Here is a 21,722-nt window from a genome sequence, read left to right as displayed (position 1 = left end):
TTACAGCCACCACAAACTGTAACTTACCATTCGCATGAACGCCATCTTATTCAGATTTTATGAAAGCAAACTTACTTCAAAATAAATTATTTTATATGTTTGTAAAATTCATTTTTGAGTGACTTCTTAAAGTATTTCCTCTTGAATAAAATAAATTTGTTAAAGACTTATGGTCTATATTTTATTGTGGGTAGACTGAGATAGGATTAATATCTTATTTCAAAATTTTAAAAAAATTTAAAGAACTTTCATCTTCCCTAAACAAAAAATTAATAAAATGAGCTTTTAGAATAAGACAGTTCTTCCTCAAAAGATTTAAATATATCTTAGAGAATCATATAAATTCACTAGGTTAACTTCAAATCATATATAGTTTGTTTACAGACAAAGCATCTCAAAATGAAACTTGTTCATAGTGGAATGACAGGCACTGTCTAGAAGTATGTTAAGGTAGTGTATGCAGTATAATCATAATATTTCACAGAAAAGTTGCATCTTTCCACTGTGTGAGAATACGATTAAAGTTTTTATTAAAAATTTCTCCCCAGATTTGCAAAACCAATAAAGATTTGATTTTTGTCATATTTTAATAGGTGTATCTTGTAAGCTGAACCAGTTACTCTAAATATTCTGCTTCATAAATACCCATTTTGCACACTGACACTTTTGTAATATTCCTTTTCTTTCAGAAGCGGGTTTTGTAAGGGACATGCTGAGGCCAAGTCATCATTGAGACAGAAAGAGAAGGCACATTTCTGCTGTAGACATAGAAAACAAAACTAAAAATAAACTGTCAAGAGTTTCTCTACCACACTGCTTTGCTTGCAGAACTACTCATTGAAGGCTCAGATTCTCTGATTGGAGGCTGTTGAACAAATGCAAAAACACAGTGTGTTTTCTTATATATATATGATACATATATATGATACATATATATGATACATACATATGATACATATGTGATACATATGTGATACATATGTGATACATATATGTGATATGTTTTGTGAGATAGATGTATCCTATATATGTATATGTATCATATATATGCATCATATATATGCATCATATATATGTGTCATTTATGATACATATATATCATATATATGATATATATATGTGTATCTTGTAAGCTGAACCAGTTACTCTAAATATTCTGCTTCATAAATACCCATCTTGCGCACTGACACTTTTGTAATATTCCTTTTCTTTCAGAAGTGAGTTTTGCAAGGGACATGCTGAGGCCAAGTCATCATACATATACATATATGTATCATATATCATATATGATACGTGATACATAGATATGATACGTATCATATATGATACATAGATATACATATCATATATGATACATAGATATGATACGTATGTATCATATATGATACATAGATACGATACATATCATGTATGATATATATGATACATGTATCATATATATGATACATGTATCATATGATATGATACATGTATGATATATATGATACATGTATGATATATATGATACATATATATCATATATGATATATATGATACATGTATCATATATGATATATATGTATCATATGTGATACATGTATCATATGTGATACATATATATCACATATGATACATGTATGATATATATGATATATATATCCACATAAAAACATAAACATCATCACTGCTAATATCACAAATATACTACAATACATAGTTTGAATGGTAACTTCCACCTCACCTGTTTTTAACTTTAATTTTCTTTTGGGATGTTTCACTGGTCTCACGACAGAAACACAGGTTTGGAAAGTTTGGACAACGTGAGGTAGGATGAAAAGATCATTTACCTGTCTATGATCGCACACATGTCAATGCTGACATTCGCAAAACTTCCCGGCTTCCTTTGTGCCACCTCATATAAATTTACAAGTTGATCATCCACTTGAATGAGCTGCATGCATCCTTGGAATGAAGGCTGAAGGACAGAGTGACTTGAGTTATTCATCTGGTTCAGAAAACCTGTGAAACAGAAGAAATGGGAATGTAAATCTGGTGAACAGTATGCTTCACTAAAATTCTTGTGAGTATTCTACCTGGCCACAGCCATCACATCCAACTACTGTTTCTTTGATCCTTGCTGATTCAGTGTAGAAAAAGGAAGTTTTTTGAGAAAGTGAGATTATTACAGAGGAAGAAGTCAGGGTTGAATTGTAATAGGTTACTAGGTCAATGTTTGCCTCTGGGGTCTACTGTCACTCAAATTTTCTCTTTTGATATCATCTTTCTCACTGTCACATCTTTCTGTCCCTCTGCTGTCAAAGACTCACTGTTATTCTATCTCTGCTGAGCCAGCCCTCAGAGATTAGGACACAAAACTTAGAAATTTCCCAACTATCCAACTTTCTTCTTCTTATTTCTGTTATATTTATTTCTATTTTCTTAATTCCCTATTGCCTGTTATTCAGATGTCAAATAAGCTACACTTACTATTATGAAGTAAAGTAGATCAGTGTGTAACTCATTTCAAAGAGATATTTGCATTACAGATGCTTTTTTTAAATTTATAAAATCCAAGGGAATATTAGAAGCAAATAAATTTAGGCATAAGGGTCAGCCACCCTACTTTGAATATACATCTTCTACAAACTATCTAATATGGTATAAATAAAATACCATAATATGGTATAAATACTAGTAAATAATAACAGATAGAACTAAAATTAAAAGAGTAGATAACAAGAGTAAACACACACACACACACTGAATACTCTTGATTCTATTAGGAAATAGAATGCACACACCAACCTTGAAATCAGATATTAAGAGTTTATTACTAAATAACTTTAAGAGATCACCACCAATCAATTACTATTATATCTTTTTAAGAGAAACATGCATAATTGGATAGAACATGCATTATGCATGGAAAATTTGTAGGCCATAAGAGAATGGTATTTTTCAATCCCATTAAGTATCTCCAGAAAGTCCCCAGAGTTTCTACTTTTCATATGGTTCACCATACCAAATCTGCCTACTGGGCAGATTTAAACTGTACTAATTTGTCTGCTTGCAAATCTGAAGTTATTGACACATTCACTTCATCTATTATAATATCTGTAACAACAAACAATTTATATAAAATGGGTTGGAACCAAAGTTCCATTAAACGGATAAAAGTGAATTTTCAATGAAAACAAAAATTGGCCATTATATTAGTCTGTTCTCATGCTGTTAACAAAGACATGCCAAGACTGGGTCATTTATGAAGAAAAGAGGTTTAATTGATTCACAGTTGAGAATATCTGGGGAGGGCTCAGGAAACTTATAATCAGGGTAGAAGGGAAAGCAAGCACGTCCTTCTTCACAGGGCAGCAGCAAGGAGAAGTGTCAGGCAAAGTGGGGAAAAGACTCTTATAAAACCATCAGATCTTGTGAGAACTTACTCACTATTATGAAATGATAGAATTACCTCCCAGTGGGTCTCTCCCATGACATACAGGGATTATGGGAACTACAATTCAAGATGAGATTTGGGTGGAGACACAGCGAAACCATATCAGCTATTAAGTGATATTTCCAAAATATCCTATTCTTTTTGACTAAGGATAGTATTTTAGTATAGCAGAAATCTTCTTTCTGTCTTCATTAATGGATTACAATATTTAAAGTCCAATAATTGTCATTTGAATTTCCTTTAAGGATTAATCACAAAGGTACATATTATTTTCTATTAACACAGTACTGTATAAAAATAAGATTGTATTTGAATTAACTTCTTGACTTAGAAAAATCCATATAAGGCTCTATTTTAATGTTAACATATGGCTCGTGTGTGTGTGTATATATGTGTATTTTCTAGTCAACCACATTTTTTTCATTTGCATTGAATTAGTCCCTTCAGAAAAATGCTGACATTAGATAAATGATCTGTTTAGACCAGTTGCCTGCACACATATAATTTTCAATTGTTTAATCAAGATAAAACTGAATAGAGTGTAATGTCTAAACTTAGCAGAGAGAAAACACCCAGTTGTAACTTACTGACCACTCTTAAGAAGACTCTTATTTGCTTCTGGGTTTTTTTTTTTTTTTATTAATTGGGAGTCTCACCATATCCACACTAGCTTTGAAAGATTTCAAAATGAATGGATGTATCTGTGAAAATAAAAGCTGCTCTGAAGCACAGCAGCTGCATAAATACTGATTACTACAAATTTGGCATAATTAAGATTGTAAAACAAGACTTCATCAGTCACTTATAACAATGTTGTTTGATCTCGGTAATTTTGAAGTTTGAAGTGGTTAAGTCCTTTTATTTTCCAACAGGAGATATATTCTAGGAGAAGATAATTAAAGGGTAAAATACTGCATATGCATTAACTTTTTTCTTTCCATATATTATGTTTAAATATTCCAAGATGGACATCATTAATCTTTGGCTCCTGATTTCAGACCCTTTTGCTGTCCCCTTTTATAACCAATTAGGCCTGACTTCTGTGAAAAACAGAAAACTCTGCAACTTGGTCTCTGAGATTGCTTACTTTATGGCAAGTCATCACCATGTCATACACAGTCTTCTGGAGTGGCCCAGGAGAGGTAATGAATATTCATCATGGTTTGAATTAATTTGAAGGCAATACATTATGCAACAATAGACATCAAATAAAGAATTTGATGTCTGGATATGCCATCCAGGTTGCTGTAAATGCTGTAAATTCACTACCTTTTATGGCTTAATGTCCCATTGTATATATACCATAGTTTAATCCACTCGTTGACTGATGAGCATTTGAGCTGGTTCCACATTTTTGAAATTGCGAATTGTGCTACTATAAATATGTGTTTTCTTATATATATACACAATGGAATACTACTCAGCCATAAAATTAAATGAATTAATGGCATTCACAGCAACCCAGATGGGACTAGAGACTATTATTCTAAGTGAAGTAACTCAGGAATAAAAAACCAAACATCGTATGTTCTCACTCATAAGTGGGAGCTAAGCTATGAGAATGCAAAGGCATAAAAATGATACAATGGACTTTGTGGACTCAGGGAAGAAAGGTGGGAGAGAGGTGAAGGATAAAAGACTACAAATTGGGTTCAGTGTATACCGCTAAGGTGATGGGTGCACCAAAATCTCATAAATAACCGCTAAAGAACTTACTCATGTAGCCAAATACCACCTGTTCCCCCAAAAACCTATGGAAATAAAAATTGAAAATAGAATAGAATAAAATACTTTAGTACCAAAAAAAAAAAAAAGAATTTGATACTGGCAGAGAATTATAACAGAAACCTAAAAATGTGGCAGTGATTTAGGGACAGGAATATGCAAATTAGTGGGACAGTCCTTAAAAGAAGCTTGACAGCTCTTGAGGAGCTGTAATGACTTAAAGGAAGGTGAGGAAAGTGTCATCAGACATTAGAGAAAATTAGATCTTTGCTATGTTCTGGTGGAAAGTTTAGCAACATTGTTTCTTGTGATAATATGGAAAAGAAAAAGATATAGTTAAATGAAAATGTATAATCTAGCTAAGGACATTTCCAGGTAGAGTATTGAAGGAGCCATCGGGCATCTTCTGCTTATAGTAAAAGAAAAAGAAAATGGGAGAGAAAAAGCTAAAGAAGAACTATTACAAATGAAGAAGCCAGGCATTACTGAATTTTAAAGTAAAATGCTCTTTCAATTCCAGTCTCTCCAGATGGTGAACAATGCAAACATTAAGAAATCACATTTCCAAGCAAAGATCAAATTCCAGGAAAACATGATCTAAAAATGACAAGGAAGTGTGTCTATAAAATCTACATAAAGACCTGAGAAAATTATTAGGTATTCCTCAGGGAGACACTCCATGAGACAGAAGACCCTCTAAAGAGCTTATTTGTATGCTTTACAGGTCTTTTCAGTTAAACAATAGGGATTCTAATTATCTTAAGAGCATTTTCCTTCTGTAAATCTACAGAAGCTCAAGGGGTAAGGGGGAGCTTATCTTTATAAAATTGTGGATGTGCCTTTTATTAAATGGAGTAAACCTGAATAAAATTCACAGAAAACCCATTCATTTTTAAGATAACTATATTGGAGGTAACACCACCAGCTTGTACTGAAAGGGACAGAGTTGGGACAAAATAGAAAAAGGCCTTTGACCTCCAAACTTTATGGTCAGGAGTCTATGCAGCTGTAAACATAGACAACCTTCTATATATATAAAAAAAGGATGACTTAGAGTGGCAGAACACAGAGGGCAGAGCCAAGAGCCATGGAGAATCATTTCTGGGAAATAGCATGACTGAGTTCTAATCAAGAATGACCAACATGTGCCTGACTGGATTGCAAAACTGCTATGGACCAGTGACTTCTTTGTCTCTCTTATTTTCTCCATTTTTGGACCAGAGAGTCTAATTTGGTTTCTCTGTGCATAATCTACCATTGTATATGTGGTGTGAGGATGGCACAAAACTTGTTCACAGGTCTTAAGATTGACAACTGTACTTGGGAAGTGGTACTTGAGTGGCTATACCTAAACAGTTCATTTTCTCTTGGACTCTCTGAGATTCATTTTGGATTGACTTGACGTAGACAATGAGGTCCTGGAATTTGAGCAGATGGCCTAGTGGAATGAGACTTTGGATGGCTTTTAGAGGAGGTTGGGTGTACTTGGTGTGTGGGAAAATATATGAATCTCTGTGGTCTATAGGGTGAACCCTGGCAATCAATCTCCAAGATGGCCATAAATCTTCACATTATAATTATGTTATTTTAAACACCTCCTAATATTTATGGCCTGTATAGTTCCCTCCCACACGATCAGTGCTGCTCCATGTGACACAGAATGTTGCAGTAATAACAAAGTGATATGATTTCCAAGGTTAAGTATAAACGCATTATTAGAGGCTGCACCTTGGTCTTTGGATCCCTTACTCCAGGGAAGCCAGCCTAAAAGCCATGGAAACTCTCAAGTAGTGAGATGGAGAGGCACCTAGGAGGAGAACTAAAGCCTATTACCAAGTTCCAGCAGCAGCTTGCTAGCCATGTGAGTCTGCTATCTTCAAGTGGATCCTCTAATCCTAGTCAAGTCATCAGCTGATTGTGGCTCTAGGAAACATGTATCTGCAGCCTCATAAGAAATATCAAGTCAGAACCGCCCAGCCAAGCTGCTCCTAAATTACTGGCCTCTTACAGAAAAGTAAGAGATAATAAATTATTACCACGTCGAGCCACTGAGTTTTGAGGCAATGCACTATGCAGCAATATAAAACTAATACAAAGAATAACAAATACATCCTATTATACTCCAAATCAGTTTTAATAATTAGAACCTGAAGATTACTCACACCTGTAAAACATTATGTAACTGGTGGAATATTGACAGTTCCCTTAGTCAACAATGAGTTAAAGATGTTGGATCTCTGATACTGAACCTCCTGCTGCTTTAACTCCCTTGGAAACAGAGAAGAACCTATTATTTATTTTCTGTGTTTGTTCCCTTTATGAACTAATGAAATTTCAGTAAAAATACTAATGTATTAGTGTCTGTGATACCTTCAGTGACTACTCCAAAGCTCAGGATTTAACCTACTTAGATTAATAGTGGGATTTTTTGGTAATACAAATTTGCAGCTGGCATTTTGAAGATCATAAATGAATAGCTATAAAATGGAAATAAAGTGAATGTAACAAACAATTGTCAAGTTAGTAAAAATATAATATAAAGGTAAAATTGTTGTGTATTTTTGTTATATCTTTAAATTTCTATGAATTTGGAATAAAAAATACAATGTCTATACATGGGTTGTTGTAACTGGTTTCTACAATCTGACAAGGTGTTAAAACACCCACAGCGAATTGTAATCTTGTCAGGCTCAATTGCATCTTGCTTTCCATGCACTGGAAACCTTCCTTCTTTACAGGAACACTGTAATTATATTACTTTACTGGCATGTCTGAAATTTCTGTTTCAAGACTTGCATATAAAAACTTCATACTTGATTTGAAGTCCACTCAGTATATTGCTATTCTCGCTGACAAAGAAAACACATGCATTTTCAAGGTTTTAAAATTTTAATTCAGAAATACATCAGTGAAAAACTTGCTGATATTTGTTTTGACATTAAAATGGCAACCTAAATTGTTGTAAGTTATAATGTTCATCTGATGGTACAGAAAAAGCAAACAGTAGACAACAAGGTTGAAAAATTTACATGTTTAAAACCAAGTGCATATAAAGCTTCTCTCTGCCTTTTTTAAAGTTGGGAAGGTTGGGAGGTCCAAGGGAGGCTGGTGGAATGCTTTAAGGATGTTTAAAACCACCTACTGTCTTCCTTTCAATTTGATCTTGGCAGATTGCACAAAATGTCTACTAGTCTCTACTGTTTACTCAACCTTCCTGAATAACAAAATGTCTACTAATCTCTACTGTTTACTCAACCTTCTTGAATAACTTAGTCAAAAACCCATTGAGCAGGGGCAGGAAAACAGCCTCATAAAAACTAGGGTCCAAGTAGGCAGGAAGATAGAGTGGTCCAGGGGAAGAGAGTCTAGTGGTGTCCAGGACCTGTGCACAGAGGACATCCACCCAGGATCTCCACCCCATGTGGCTGGGAGATTGGTTACAGTACAGGTTGAGCAAATAAATAAATACATGGAGGATAGCGAGAGCCAAATTCCCAACGTCAAAGAAAGAGGGTACAAATATGAAACATAAGAAAGACAGAATGTTCATGCCTGTAATCGTAGCACTTTGGGACGCTGAGGAGGGCAGATCATGAGGTTAGGAGTTTGAGACCAGCCTGGCCAACATGGTGAAACTCCATCTCTACTAAAGATACAAAAAAATTAGCCAAGTGTGGTGGTGTACGCCTGTAATCCCAGCTACTCAGGAGACTGAGGCAGGAGAAATGCTTGAACTCGGGAGGTGGAGGTTGCAGTGAGCCAAGATCGTGCCATTGAACTCCAGCCTGGGTTACAGGGCTAGACTCCATCTCAAAAAAAAGAAAAAGAAAAAAAAAAAAAAAGAATGAACCCGGTGGGTTTGCATTAGGATTTAATCAATTAGTGTAAATTTGTGGTTTTCACTATATGTAGATAGATACAGAAATAAGAATGAATGAAATTGTATATTTGGTCAATATACAGACAGTTCCTGTTATCCACTGAGGACAGTCTATGTACAGGGTCACTCTCAAAGAAATGAATAGTTCTGTTTCCCAGATCCTGGTTTCTATGCTGGGCAAAACCAAGACTTCTTGGAGAAATGACTGATTCTAAGCTGTGTTAGGGAAAATACAATAAGAGTCTGGAACATTTTGCCACACGAAAAAGTAATGAAGTGCCCAAAGAATGATGGGGCCATGTCAGAATGACACAGGAGCCAGTCTGAAATGGCATCTGCTCCCCAAATTAAGGACAATTTGCATACAAAATAAATAATGTGAGTATAAAAAGAGATTTTGAATATCAAAATAAAAAAGAGAGGAGGAAAAAAAGGAAGCTACAGATCATATCCTACTGAATAAAATAGGAATCCAAGAGTCCACCTGTCTAAAAATGAATAAATACATAGGGAAAATAGAAAGCTCCTCCAATAGCGCTATGCTAAGTAATACACGTAACAGGAGTGTAGGAAGAAGAAAGTCACCATTTGGAAACCATCATGTTAATAATTAATTCAGGCAAGGCATATCAATAGGTGCTCAAATAAGTGGGTGAAAGTTGGAAGCAGAACATAGTCTCAAACTATCTCCTTAAAAATACGGTTTTTGAAAAAACTCATAAACCACCCCATCTAATGAATGAGACCTACTATCTGATAGCACAACAGGGTAAATATAGTCAATAATAATTGTATATTTTAAATTAACTTAAATAATGTAATTGGATTGTAACTCAAAGGGTAAATGCTTGAGATGGATACCCCAATCCCCATGATTGAATACTTGTATCAAAACATCTTATGTACCTCATAAATATATAAACCTACGTACCCCAATATTAAAAATATATGTTTATTAATTTCAAAGGGGAAAGTAGTCACTTTACATTGGAGAAACCAGGCAGATACCTTTATAATCAAGTTATCAATGTTATCACCATGAGTAACAGGACCAATTGACACTGGGGGCCACCTGATGAGATTCAATGAGAATAATAAAGCATGGTGTGTAAGACACCTGTCAAAAATACAAGGCTGGGTATAACGTCAAAGAAACATCAAACCAACCCAATTTCAGGACAACTGACAAATGACTGGGATAGAATATTCAAGAATGAGAAGGTTGTGAAAGTGAAGAAATTACAAAAGTGAAGATACAATTATGATTGTCAGAGACTGGAGAGTCAGAAAAACAGGGTGTGACATGTGATCCCCGAGTGGGTCCTTTTGCTGCAAAGGACTGATATGGTTTGGCTGTGTCCCCACCCAACTCTCATCTTGAATTGTAACTCCCACAATTTCCATGTGTCATGGGACAAACTCAGTGGGAGGTAATTGAACCATGGGGGTGCATCTTTCCTGTGCTATTCTCGTGATGGTGAATAAGTCTCACAAGATCTGATAGTTTTAAAAATGGGAGTTTCCCTGCACAAGTTCTCTCTCTTTGGCTGCCACCATCCACTTAAGATGTGACTTGCTCCTCCTTGCCTTCCACCATGATTGTGAGACTTCCCCAAGCACATGGAACTTAAGTCCATTAAACCTCTTTCTTTTGTAAATTGACCAGTCTGGAGTATGTTTTTATCAGCAGCATGAAAACAGACTAATACAGTAAATTGGTACCAGTAGAGTGAGGCACTGATGAAAAGAATCCTGAAAATGTGGAAGCAACTTTGGAACTGGTGACAGGCAGAGGTTGGAACAGTTTGGAGGGCTCAGAAGAAGGCAGGAAAATGTGGGAAAGTTTGGAACTCCCTGTAGACTTGTTGAATGGCTTTGACCAAAATGCTGATAATGATACGGACAATGAAATCCAGGCTGAGGTTGTCTCAGATGGAGATGAACTTGTTGGGAACTGGAGCAAAGGTGACTCTTGTTATGTTTTAGCAAAGAGACTGGTGGCATTTTGCCCCTGCCCTAGAGATTTGTGAAAATTTGACCTTCAGATAGATGATATAGGGTATCTGGCAGAAGCAATTTCTAAGCAGAAAAGCATTTGAGGGGTGATTGCGTGTTGTTAAAGGCATTCAGTTTTTAAAGGGAAACAGAGCATAAAAGTTTGGAAAATTTACAACCTGACAATGTGATAGAAAAGAAAATTCCATTTTCTTAGGAGATACTCAAGCCTGCTACAGAAATTTGCATGAGTAACGAGGATCCAAATGTTAATCATCAAGACAATGGGGAAAATGTCTCCAGGGCATGTCAGAACTTTGCGGCAGCCCCTCCCATCACAGGCCTGGAGGTTTAGGGAGGAAAATACCATTTCATGGGTTGGGCTTAGGGTCCCTCTGCTATGTGCAGTCTAGGGACTTGGTGCCCTGTGTCCCAGTCACTTCAGCTGTGACTAAAAGGGGGCAAGATACAGCTTGGACTGTTGCTTTAGAGAACAGAAGCCCCAAGTCTTGGCAGCTTCCATGTGGTATTGAGCCTGTGGGTGCACATAAGTCAGTAATGGAGGTTTGGGAACCTCCACCTGGATTTCAGAGGATGTATGGAAATGCACGGATGCCTAGGCAGATGTTTGCTGCAGAGGTGGGACCCTCATGAAGAACCTCCGCTAGGGCAGTGCAGAAGGGAAATGTGGGGTCGGAGGCCCCACACAGAGTCTCTGCTGGGGCACTGCCTAGTGGAGCTGTGAGAGGAGGGCCACCATCCTCCAGACCCCAGAATGGTAGATCCACCTACAGCTTGCACTGTGTGCCTGGAAAGGCCACAGACTCAACACCAGCTCTTGAAAGCAGCCAGGAAGGGGGCTATACCTTGCAAAGTCACAGGGGTAGAGCTGTTCAAGGCCATGGGAGCCCACCTCTTGCATCTGCATGACCTGGATATGAGACATGAAGTCAAAGGAAACATTTTGGAGCTTTAAGATTTGACTGCCTTGCTGGATTTTGGACTTGCATGGGGACTTTGGCCCCTTTGTTTTGACAATTTCTCTCATTTGGAACAGCTCTAGTAACCTAATGCCCGTATGCTCATTGTGTCTAGGAAGTAACTAACTTGCTTTTGATTTTACAGGCTCATAAGCAGAAAGGACTTGCCTTGTCTCAGATGAGACGCTGGACTATGAACTTTTGAGTTAATGCTGAAATGAGTTAAGACTTTGGGGGACTGTTAGGAAGGCATGATTGCTTTCGAAATGTGATGTCGTAAGATTTGGAAGGGGCCAGAGGAGGAATGATATGGTTCGGCTGTGTCCCCACCCAACTCTCATTTTGAATTGTAACTCCCACAATTCCCACGTGTCATGGGAGGAATCTGGTGGGAGGTAATTGAATCTTGGGTATGGGTCTTTCCCGTGCTGTTCTCGTGATAGTGAATAAGTCTCATGAGATCTGGTTTTAAAAATGGGAGTTTCCCTGCACAAGTTCTCTCTCTTTGCCTGCCACCATCAATGTAAGATGTGACTTGTTCCTCCTTTCCTTCCACCATGATTGTGAGGCTTCCCCAGCCACATGGAACTGTAAGTCCATTAAACTTCTTTCTTTTGTAAATTGCTCAGTCATGAATATGTCTTTATCAGCAGTGTGAAAACAGACTAATACAAGGACATTATCAAACAAGTAACAAAGTTGAAGGAGGTCTCTGGGTGAAGGGTTATACTAGTGGCCTTTGCATCCTTCTTGCAATTCTTTTTGGTAAGTTCTACATTGTTTCAAAATAAAAACTATTTGTATAAAATGTTATTTTCCAACTGAAATGGCACTTAACACTAAAAATTCTATCATCCAAGAGCTCTAATTTGGATTACATTTATTCCACCTTATTATGCATTCAAGGTCTATGGATTATTGATGAAATTGCTCTTCCTAATGTTAGTGATAATTTTCAGGCCACTAAAGCACATTTTTCAGTCTTTCTCTTACTACACCTGTCAGTAGCATTTGACACTTGATCCTTATATATGTATTCTATATGATCAAACCAGGATGACTTTTGTGGCTTTCAAAGACTCTGAATATTCTGACTCCTGACTCTCACTGCAAGGTAAATTCGTATCTCCTTTAGGCAGATTTTGCTGTAGAGAGATCCATAACCCTAAAAATCGTAGGATACATTCACCCACTTAGATCATCCCTCTTCTGAAATTTACAAATTAAAACAATATTAATTAAACCATTAAATATGTATAAGAAAATTATACATGAGTGTTACTTTTTCTGTAATATATACTTTACTCTTCAAGGAAATTTATCATATTTAGCAATAGTTCTGCCATGTTATTGTGTGGCTACTTTGCTAGTCTTCAGAGTGAATACTTAAGATGTCTGTCCTTGCTCACCATGTTTCAGCCATACTCTTCTCTATGCATCTCAGGAAAACCAAATCCTTTCTGCCTATTTTTCTCCTTTGCACTTTTCATGGCTGAGTTATCCTTATGATCCCAGATCAGTCAATTTAAAATTTTTCTATAATTTTTTTTCATTTTAGATTTTCAACTACTAATTTCTTCTTACAGAATTTGCCAGTTTATAATTATCTGCATTGGTTTATTTAGTTACATATGTGTGTGGGGGGTTGTGTGTGTGTGTATACACTTCTGAATATGTTATTTTCCTTTTCTAGTATATTCATTTTATGAATCAATGATTCATAGATGATTTTTTTTTTTTACTTTCAGTTCTAGGATACATGTGCAGAACATGCAAGGTTTGTTATATAGGTATACATGTGCCATGGTGGTTTGCTGCACCAATCAATCCATCATCTAGGTTTTAAGCCCCACACGTATTAGGTATTTGTCCTAATGCTCTCCCCTTCCCTTGTCCCCTACCCCCTGACAGGCCCTGGTGTGTGGTGTTCCCTTCCCTGTGTCCATGTGTTCTCATTGTTCAACTCCCACTTATGAGTGAGAACGTGTGGTGTTTGGGTTTCTGTTCCTACTATAAAGACACATGCACATGTATGTTTATTGCAGCACTAAGTCTCTTTTTAAAAATATTTGTTGACACAAAATTCACAAACCTTAAAAATCACCACCTCACTCTTTTAAAACAATCCACATGACATAAGAGAGAAGATCAAGATACAAGGTATTTGTTAAGTCTGAAAATAGTGACAAAAATATCTTCTTTAAAACATAATATATATTGGTTTCCAGACTTATGGATCCCTCTATATTTGTTAGGTGAATGATCACTTGAATGAATGCATTAATTTTTATGAGAAAAATGTATTGAGTAAGGTGGATACAGAGCCAGGAGAGAGGAATGGTATTAAACTGCTGGTCAGAGACCTTTCTGATAAGAGAACTGACACCAAGACCTAAAGGAAGTGAAGATGTAATATTATCACTTTTTTTCTAGGATAAAAATAGTGTTGGTAATTTCAATCTTTTTATACTTATTAAACACCTAAAACACATTGCTTTTGTCCTCAGGAATGCTATAATCTCGTTAGGAAGATAAACTACAGAAATAGTAATATAATAGGATTAAAAACAATGTTACTGCTCATTCACATGAGTAGATAAAATGGCAGTATTAAAAAGTTTGAGAAGGTGCCACTCTCTTCTTGATAATTTATCTTTCTTTGGCTGACAACGTACTACATCATCCGGGGTTTTCCTTCTACTTTCCTGACAATCACATTTCAACCTCCTGTACTGACTTCTTGTCTCTTAGCTCGTCTGTAAGTGAGGGAGTTCCTAAAGCTTGTCTTAGGCTACTTCTTATCCAAAGCCATTGCTTCAACTACCAACTATGGGAGGATTCTCTAATCATATCTCCATCTCAGCTCTGTCCTCTGAACTCAACACTAAAGTATCCAAAGTTAATTTGACTCCTCCATTTCAATGTTTCACACGTTCAAAACTCAAGACACTGCCGGTATTCTGTCACTGTCTCTATATCACTGGTCACTCAAAAAGTCTTAGCTTCAATGTATCAATAAATTTGTGCATATTAATCAATCAAGAGTTGATCCTGGCACTTCCATCCTCACTCTGCAAAATGCACAATCATATCATATCAATTCTACCTGTTGAATAGCCCTCTTTCTCTTCATGCCCTCCTGAGCCCAGACTACCACAGCTTTTCTACTGTCCAATTCCAATTTGTTTCTGGCTTGAAGTTTGAGGTGTTGCCATCAAAAATATTAATCTGATCCTGTTATGCTCTGTTCAAGGGCCTTTTATTTATTTAATAAAATAAACTCAGGAATTTTGAAAATGCCCAGGATCTTTTTTTCCCTCCAATGATCTGGTTTTCCAAATGCAAAATATGTTTGTAGTGATTTACAAATTATTATGCCATATATAAACAAGAAAATACTTATTTTTAAAAATAATGTTTATTAGATTAATTGATTTAATGAAAATTAATTTGGCATAATTTGTTGGACCATTTAGAGTAGCTATATTATTTTAAATTATACTTTAGCTAGAATATTTCATAACATTTAAGGTTTAGAATGTTATTTTTTACACATGGATATTTATTATAACTATATTGTGTTAGTTGTAATCAATGGTTTTTTAAGATTATTTGTGGGTTTCCCATCTTATTTTTGTATAATACTCATTATATATAAAATATGTTTATAATAAAGTTGGCTTAACATTAAAAGCTAGTGATATTTTTGAGTATCTTTTAATAAGCATAAAGAGATTTACAAGAATATAAAAATGAAAACAAATTACAGAAGCAGACTAGTATCTTGACAAACTGGGATACTTAGCAATTTGCAAATCAAATTATACAAAATGATTTAAAAAGCCATCATTGCCTAGGGGCCACAATAAAAGGATGATCAAACTGAATAATTTGACACTTTCATGTTTTTTTTTTACCTAGTCTTTTTCATGACCTAGTTGTGTACTGATAAATAGAGGAAATGCAAACATAAAATAAATAATTTTTACATCAGATAACTTTAATTCCTTATATCCACAAACTGCTAGTATATCTAAAACATAGGCAGATACGGTCATAACATAAAATAATATTGTCTTACTGATTTTTTTCTTATAAGTGTAAACATTTGGTTAATTACTATGAAATTATACAATATTCTGAAAAATACAATGTTGGTGGCTGGAAGCTTGGGCTGCAGAATAGCCGTAACTGGTTTAAGATGTATTTGTGTGACCTTGTCTAACTCACTCATCCTGTCTTAATGCCAGTTTTTTCATTTGTAAGGCAGGAATTAATAATACCCAATTCTTATGGTTTCTGTAAACTGTTAAATAAAACACTGTATTAAAAGCCCCTAGTACAGTGACTGACACCCAGCAGCTGCTCAATCAGTTCTGCTATTGTCATTTAGCATTTGCTTAAATTAGACAGCTTTGACGGACTAGCATGGAAGTTTCTCACGTTTAAAAATATTTTGTATTTGAGAGATTCGCTTTTTACTCTATTTAAAAAACAAAAAAAAATCAGAAAATAATTTCTTAGTCTCGTCTATATTGTCATTTTGAAAGTCTATATATTTTCCAAATACTTTCATATGGGGGATGGCTCTGCTTTTAAAAAAATTAGTATCATTGCATATGGAAAAGTAAAATATGAATATAAACTAGACTCACAATTATCTGCATTAAGATGATAGGGACAATCCAAACTAGTAGGAAATCAAACAGTTTTATTTGGCTTTGGGATGCTTCTATATATGACTATATATTTTGGTATTCTGTTAATTTGATATTAACTTCAAATCAATAACAAAGCCAGATTGTGAGGCTCCATCTCAGGAGTTGCGTTGAAATTGGCGAGCCAAGAAATGCTTCGTGTAGCGTCGGCTCTTGCCTTTGTCACCTTAACATTTTTCTGCCTTTTTTTTTGGCTTTGATGCTTAGGAGTGTGCTTGGCCTAAAATAGGAGCCTGTGACCGCCCTTCTTCCTCCTGCTTCTTCTTTTCTTTGTCGTTATGGTGTTTGTTATTGTTTGTATTATTACTATTACTCTTGATATAGTTTTTGAAGCTTTTCAATTTTCTGTACTTGGTATAAATAAGATGGCTTTACATGTCATAAAAATGTCTTCATGTTCATTGACGAAGCATGATGCTAGAATGTAAATGCAAAATGCTGCAAGAGCACCTCCAAATTTCATTCATCACAAAACCCTTCAATAAAAATCAGGGTTTTTTTGTTTTTCAAGATTATAATGTCTATTCTGAGATACTTTAAAACATGGCTTTTTGTATCTGAAAACATTTCTAAAATATTAACTGCATCTCAAAAGTTTACAATAACATAAATTTTCTGATATGAGATAATTTATTTAAAATACTTAACATTCCGTAATGTCACATTACATAATAGGAAAGAGAAACAATAATCTCTAAGGATTACATTTCCTAGGACGAGGCAACATGGGAGCCTGAAAATTTTCCAGTTTCAAACACCTAGAAATGCTAAATAAAATGTAACACACATCTTTTAAGTTATATATCTGAGCATCCAATGAAATAGGAGAAGTTCTTAGATATCAAGAAAAAAAGAGAACACTGAAATTCAGGGTGTTAGCTGATGGTGAGCTATAGTAGTCAGAGGGTATTTACTAATCTTTATAATGCAGAAGTTTGGATTTCAAGGCCAAACAGAATTAGAAATCAAGTAATAGACCTGTGCAAAGAATAGGAACCTCCCTCACACCCCTAGCCCCACCACAGAAAACCTAAAAATGCTAAATTCTCAGTGAAGCAGACACTGGAGAAAAATTCGCTAGTCAGCAAAGAGGGATGACAAGGAAATTTGTCTGTATTTTATCTTTTTCCAAAAAAAAGTTGATGATTCTTGAGAATGCATAAGCCATAAACTTGCTGAATTAAATTACGGCTTTTGAATTTACACTGACTATTGGATATAACACCCAAATCAAGAAATTAAAATAGAAAAAAATGGTTCCAAGCCGGTATCTTTTGAAATAAAGTGTAACCCCTCTCTGGATTGACTCTGGAATTATAGGATTACTAAGGACAAAGCCCTGAAAAATTTAAACTCACAATCCAAAAATATAAAACTCAAGAAAACAAGTATAATGAACAGAATTCAGCAGAAATGCCACATGGAATATTTGGCCCCCATGAATTCAATTTCAGCTAAATTTTGGGATTAAGAAATAAAACATTCATAAATTATTTGAAGTAAAATGAGAATTAAATATACAAGAAAAGAATAAGATATACTGTAATAGGCTGTTCTCATACTGCTAATACAGACATAGGCAAGACTGGTAATTTATAAAGGAAAGAGGTTTGACTCACCGTTCTGCAGTGCTGGGCAGGCCTCAGGAAACTTATAATCATGGCGGAAGGGGAAGAAAACACACCCTTCTTCACATGGAGGCAGCAAGAAGTACAGAGCAAAGGTGGGGCAAGTACCTCATAACCATCAGATCTCGTGAGAACTCACTCACTATTGTGAGAATAGCACGGCAGAAACTGCTGCCATGATTCAATTATCTCTCACTGTGTCCCTCCCACAACATGTAGGGATTATGGGAACTACAATTCAACATGAGATTTGGGTGGGAACACAGCCAAACCATATCAAATAATACTTAAAAATTACCAGTCATTGTTGATAAGGAAATAAATGGATACTCCAGGAATTAAAAATATATTATTGCAATTAAAAATGCATTCGTTACGAACATTCTAACTGGACTCTTTTAGTTATTTTTAAATGTAAAATAAAATATTGTTGGCTTTAGTTACCTTGTTGCACTATCAAACATTAAATCTTACACATTCTATCCAACTGTATTTTTGTAACCTTTAACTGTCGCCATTTCCCACCTTACCCACTATCCTTCCCAGCCTTTGATAACCATCATTCAACTATCTCCAGGAGTTCAGTTATTTTGAATTCAGCACCCACAAATGAGTGAGAACACACATAGTTTGCCTTTCTGTGCCTGGTTTACTTCACTTAACATCATGTCCTTCAGTTCTATCTATGTAGTTGCAAATGACAAGATCTCATCCTTTTATATGGCTGAATAGTACTCTGTTGTATATACGATGAATTCTTTAGGTGATGGATGCCCCATTTACCCTGATATAATTATTAGACATTCTTATGTAGCCCACAAATATATAGACCTATTATATACCAATATAAGTTAAATTTTTTTAAAGAAAAAAACCTCTCATTAGTTGCATTAAGCAGATGAGACAAAGCTACAGAGTGAATTCGTAAACTGAAAGGTAGATTGAATATCCACAATGTCATTCAGAAATTAAAAAAACTTAGAAACATTAAATACAAATTCTACAATATAGAGTATAAAAACAAGTTCTAACATATTAGGTTGGTGCAAAAGTAATAGTTGTTTTGCCATTAAAAGTAATCACAAAAACCATAATTACTTTTGGAACAATATTAATAGAATTTCAGAAGGAAAGAAAAGGAAGAATGATGGAGAATCAATTAAAATACATAATATCTAAGAATTTTCCAGAACATTTAAAAATTCAGATTCAGAAAGGACAATAAATCCGAATTAAAAATTTTTATAAAGGTAATCTAGCACGAAACACAGCATGCTATAACAGCACATTACCAAAGAACATAAAAGTAGCAAGGGAGAAAAGAGAGAGTATCCCTAAGGAACAATTACAAAACAGTCAGGAAGCTTCTTAAGAGAAGTGAAAACAAAAGGTAAAATTTAGTAGAATAATATACTCAAAGTACAGAAAGAAAGTAAACTTTCAACATAGACTTGTATACCAAGCTAAATAAACAGGGAAGATGGCAAAATTAAGATATTTTCAGAAAAACAAAAAATGAAAAAATTTTGAATTAAAAATGTAAAAATAGAAGCACCTTAGTACAAACACATTCCCATCAAAAGCCATCTAAACTAAAGGATGTGTGTCAAAGAATGGAACTATGTCCAGAAAAGAGAGAAATACAAGATGACATAGTAACAGAAGAAATATGCAAATGTGGTAAAATCTAAAACTATATTGACTACATAAACTAAAATTATAGAAGTGATAATGACTAATATTAAAGTTAAAAAAGAGAACTAAAAAACAGGACAAAACTATAGCATGGTAGGGTGCGATTAGAAGTTTCAAATACTATGATTAGGATTATGTTCAGGAGAAAGATCAAGATCTTAAGCTATGTTGGAACTTAATAAGTATTTTTGAAAAAAAAATAAAGACAATCCCTAAAATACTAGATATGACATACACACATTTCAAAGCAATTGTAGGAGAAATCGATATTTTAAAAATATTTGATCAACCAAAAGGAGGCGGGGGGTGGGGAAGAAGGAATAAAGGAAAACCAAAAAGAGAAAGCAAAATAAGATGGTAGAAATATATTAAGAAATATTATACTGAAAAGACAGAACTATTGATTTTTTTTTTAAATCTAGCAAAATACTATTTCTAAGAAGCATGTCTAAAACACAGGGACTAAGAAAATTTGAAAATAAAAGAATTGAGAAAGGTAACCAAGGCAAATACAACTTTTTTAAGAAATAGAAAATTAGTATGGTTACAATCATATACCAATCTTAGTGCTATAGTATAAATGTATTGAGATAATTTGTAATATACAGTAGTGTTACTGTGTGGAGAGGTTCAGGCTTCAAGGTGCTGGTGTCTGAATTTGATCCTATGTATTGCCCCAGTTGTGTTATTAAGTTATTGGGCATCATGTTTTTCCTCATCTCTAAAATCGAGGAAATAATGGTTTGTATCTCATAGTATTATTATGAGGATGAACTGAGAAAATACATGTGAAATTATTGAGCATAGAGTAACACTCTGAAGCACAGAGAACTCACTGATACTGAGAAAAATGAAGTGACAAAAATATTTTTATTATTATTATTATTATTATACTTTAAGTTTTAGGGTACATGTGCACAATGTGCAGGTTTGTTACATATGTATCCATGTGCCATGTTGATTTCCTGCACCCATTAACTCGTCATTTAACATTAGGTGTATCTCCTAATGCTGTCCCTCCCCCCACCCCACAACAGTCCCCAGAGTGTGATGTTCCCCTTCCTGTGTCCATGTGTTCTCATTGTTCAATTCCCACCTATGAGTGAGAATATGCTGTGTTTGGTTTTTTGTCCTTGCGATAGTTTGCTGAGAATGATAGTTTCCAGCTTCATCCATGTCCCTACAAAGGACATGAATTCATCATTTTTTATGGCTGCATAGTATTCCATGGTGTATATGTGCCACATTTTCTTCATCCAGTCTGTCATTGTTAGACATTTGACTTTGTTCCAAGTCTTTGCTATTGTGAATAGGGCCGCAATAAACATACATGTGCATGTGTCTTTATAGCAGCATGATTTATAATCCTTTGGGTATATACCCGGTAATGGGATGGCTGGGTCAAATGGTATTTCTAGTTCTAGATCCCTGAGGAATCACCACACTGACTTCCACAATGGTTGAACTAGTTTACAGTCCCACCAACAGTGTAAAAGTGTTCCTATTTCTCCACATGCTCTCCAGCACCTGTTGTTTCCTGACTTTTTAATGATCGCCATTCTAGCTGGTGTGAGATGGTATCTCACTGTGGTTTATTTTAAGACAACACAAGGAAAAAGGTGCTCTGAGAGATAACGAAGGTTAGTATACAATGACAAAAGGTAAAAT

General features: G+C 35.1%; 1 protein-coding gene across 2 annotated transcripts in view; it reads right to left on the bottom strand.

Annotated features, from left to right (window-relative positions):
• CNTNAP2 (contactin associated protein like 2) overlaps window positions 1–21,722 on the bottom strand; it is a 2,305,108-nt gene that overhangs the window by 1,029,717 nt on the left and 1,253,669 nt on the right. For both annotated transcript variants that reach the window (XM_030826021.1, XM_030826023.1), the window contains one exon: window positions 1,827–1,998. In XM_030826021.1, coding sequence (XP_030681881.1) covers window positions 1,827–1,998 — 172 coding nt within the window. The remainder of the gene's footprint in view (window positions 1–1,826; window positions 1,999–21,722) is intronic.

This window comes from Nomascus leucogenys, chromosome 13, assembly GCF_006542625.1.
Source record: "Nomascus leucogenys isolate Asia chromosome 13, Asia_NLE_v1, whole genome shotgun sequence".
In the NCBI taxonomy this organism is placed as follows: domain Eukaryota; kingdom Metazoa; phylum Chordata; class Mammalia; order Primates; family Hylobatidae; genus Nomascus; species Nomascus leucogenys.
The sequence above is the reverse complement of the archived record's forward strand: the minus strand, read 5'-3'. Positions and strand labels throughout refer to the sequence as shown.